The 3,308-nt window shown below is 38.2% G+C and overlaps 1 protein-coding gene across 1 annotated transcript; it reads left to right on the top strand.

Moving 5' to 3' along the window:
- Positions 1 to 2,231: 2,231 nt before the first annotated feature.
- On the top strand, positions 2,232 to 2,954 carry LOC139849050 (uncharacterized). The gene is made up of 2 exons (XM_071838728.1): positions 2,232 to 2,493; positions 2,674 to 2,954. The coding sequence occupies exons 1-2, from the start codon at positions 2,232 to 2,234 to the stop codon at positions 2,952 to 2,954; spliced, it is 543 nt and encodes a 180-aa protein (XP_071694829.1).
- The last annotated feature ends 354 nt before the right edge of the window (positions 2,955 to 3,308 follow it).

Below are 3,308 nucleotides of genomic sequence, written 5' to 3'. Positions count from 1 at the left end.
TTACTAACAACATTTCATGGCATCCAAAGTATCAAAAGTTCATTTCAAGTTCATCAAACCCTAATCGAAATTCATAAAAATCACAAATCATGTATTTGAAGTTTTTTTAATCAACCTACGCATCATAACGAAGCTAGTGATACTAGTAACACAATTAAAACATGAACTTTAACAATTTAACAACATTTAATCTTCCAAAATCAAAGATTAAGCAAACCCATTTTCAAGTGTTCAAACTAGTTACTCAAATCAACGAATCGAACAAACAAAACATATATTCATGTTATACACGAGCCATAGACACTAATTAACACTTTTATAATTCAAAAACATCAAGAACATAAAATCTAGTGATTTTAGAAAGTTACCCAAATGAGATGACATTGGTATCAAGTCAAAGAGGATGAAGGGAGGATTCCAAATATGTAATTTATTTTGTGAAACACTTGCTAGATCATGAATGGATGATGAATTCTTTGTTTGGAGAATTTAGAGAAAATGTGAAAGTATGAGAAGAAAATGAAAATGAAAATGAAAATAATGAATGGAGGAGGTGGTGTTTGACTCCTTTGACCTAGTCAAATCTTTGACACTTTGGCAAGTTTAGTCCCTCAAGTTTGTAATCTGGTGCGGGAATTAACCGAACGAATATTTTTAAATTACACGAGAGAACGAGAGATGTTATAATCCAAATGACGAAAAATATTTTAAGAATGTAAGCTAATGGAGGATGCGAATCGAGATACTGAGGATATTATTAAAATAAAAAGACGGGCGTTAAAATAATTTAACGGAAAAATGCAGGATGTTACAAGGGATACGTGTACGTTAGTTGTGTTTAGCTAACCAGTTATCCACTAAGATTTCATGTGAGCTATTTTGTAGCATAGGTATGGCTAACAGAGATGCAAACGCTACCGGCCCGACAAACCCCGGAACATACAGAGCACCAGATGAGGGTGTTGAGTCCGATGATGATGATCAACAGAGTTATATACATGAGTTAGAAAGTAAACTGAAAGAAGCTCAGGATAAAATTATTGAGCTTGAGTTGGTAAATCCTGCGGGAAATGATCATACGCCACCTGGATTTCATACAGCACAATCCCAAACAATACCCAACATGAACCAGACTCAATTCCAATACCCAATGCAAAATCAACCGCCTCAACAGTACTACATGCCACCACAAAATACTTTTCCATTTCAAAATCCAATGTTAATGAACCCGTACCAAACACAGATGTTCCAACAACCCTTTATTCAGCCCCATAAGAAATGTACTTATAAACAGTTCTTAGATTGCAAACCCCCAGAGTATTCGGGAAGTTCTGACCCGACAGAAACTATGAATTGGTTGATGGAGGTTGAAAGGGCTTTGGAAGCCTGTCAATGTGAACCGGAGTTGCGGGTTATGTAAGCTTGTAGATTGTTAAAGGGTAGAGCAATGATTTGATGGAATGCATTGACGTCCAGTATCTCGAAGGAGTATGTTAATCAGATTACTTGGGAACAGTTCCAAGGGAAAGTTTGTGAACAATATTGTTCTTCGTTTGATCTTAACCAAATGAAGACTGAGTTTTTAGAAATGAGAATGACGCCTCAGATGTTAATTGATGAAGTGATTGGTCAGTTTATGGATAAGTTGAGATTTGTATCTCAGTGGGTACCAGATGAAGCATCAAGAATTCAATATTTTGTTAATGTGATCTTGCCAAAATGTAGAATGTCAGTGAGAATGGCAGCTAGTTTGTCTCAGGCCTTTGTTATAGCCAGAATGGTGGAAAGTGATTTGAAAGCAGCAAGAGGAATGATGACAGGGAGTATGATGACTCCGAGTGGTCAAACGGGTGGTCAATCCAGTGGCAAGTCAAAGAAATCATTTGGGTTTAGACAGAAAGGTAAGAGTCAACAGAGTGGTTCTGGGTCTGAATCAGGTAGAGGGAATTGGTGCCACACTTGTAAGTCTACACACAGTGGTCAATGTTCAGAAGCAACAAGACGGTGTTTGAGGTGTGGTGTTATCGGGCATGAGTCCCAAGCGTGCTCATTTCTAAGAAATGTGTGTTGGAGTTGTCATTAACCAGGGTATCGTGCTGTAAGTTGTTCGTCCAAGAGTATGAGTTACCGGGGCAGGGTCAGGTGCGTGTTCGGCATCAGTTGGAGGGTCTACTGCCTCGAGTGGGCAGAAGAGGAAGAACCCTCCCACAGCAGAGGCCAGAGCTTTTCAGATGTCAGTTGAGAAGGCTACAGAAACTGACTATGTGATCACCGGTATGTTTTTAATCAACTCAATACGTTCTCGTATATTGTTTGATTGTGGTGCGAATAAGTCTTTTATGTCATTAGACTTTTGTGCTAAGTTGAATATACCTGCTACTGTAATGCCTGAACCGGTTAGAGTAGATGTAGGTGATGTAAAAATCACACCCGTCACAACGTTTGTGACTGGGGTTAGTATTGATATTGAAGGAAAGTCATTTCCTATGACTTGTTTAGTGTTACCCATTTCTAGCTTTGATGTAGTGTTAGGAATGGATTGGCTGAGCCCACTTAGAGCTAGTATTAAGTGCGATAGGAAAATGATTTCCTTTCGTTTAGCTGATGGAACCCGTGTTATAGCCCGAGGGGAACGGGGTGGGTATAATTTTCCGTTGATATCAATGATGAAAGCCAAGAAATCTTTATCAAAAGGGTGTGAATCGTTCCTAGCTTATGTAGTAGATGGTAAGAAAGAAAAGAAAGCATTAGCCGATATTCCGGTAGTCTCAGAGTTTCCAGAAGTGTTTCCAGACGAGTTACCAGGGTTACCGCCGATAAGAGAAGTAGAGTATAAGATTGAATTGGTGCCTGGAGCCACTCCAGTTGCCAAAGCTCCATATCGTTTAGCGACTTCAGAAATTTGTGAGATGATGTCACAAATTCAGGAGCTTTTAGATCATGGGTTTATTTGACTGAGTTCTTCTCCTTGGGGTGCACCAGTATTATTTGTTAAAAAGAAAGATAGTACCATGCGTATGTGTATAGATTATCGGGAGTTGAATAAGAGAACAGTAAAGAATAAGTACTCGCTGCCTAGAATAGATGATTTATTCGATCAGTTGCAGGGTGCTTCATATTTCTCAAAGATAGATTTACGATCTGGGTATCATCAGGTTAGGGTTGCAGAATCTGACATGTAGTGACCTGAACTTTTCCATGTTTATATATATTAAATGAAATTTTTATTTACATGATTAAGTGTTTCCAACATGTTAAGCAATCAAACTTGTTAAGACTTGATTAATTGAAATAGGTTTCATATAGAC

Source organism: Rutidosis leptorrhynchoides, chromosome 1, assembly GCF_046630445.1.
Source record: "Rutidosis leptorrhynchoides isolate AG116_Rl617_1_P2 chromosome 1, CSIRO_AGI_Rlap_v1, whole genome shotgun sequence".
Taxonomy (NCBI): domain Eukaryota; kingdom Viridiplantae; phylum Streptophyta; class Magnoliopsida; order Asterales; family Asteraceae; genus Rutidosis; species Rutidosis leptorrhynchoides.
Note: the sequence above shows the minus strand (reverse complement) of the source record. Positions and strands in the feature narration are given on the sequence as shown.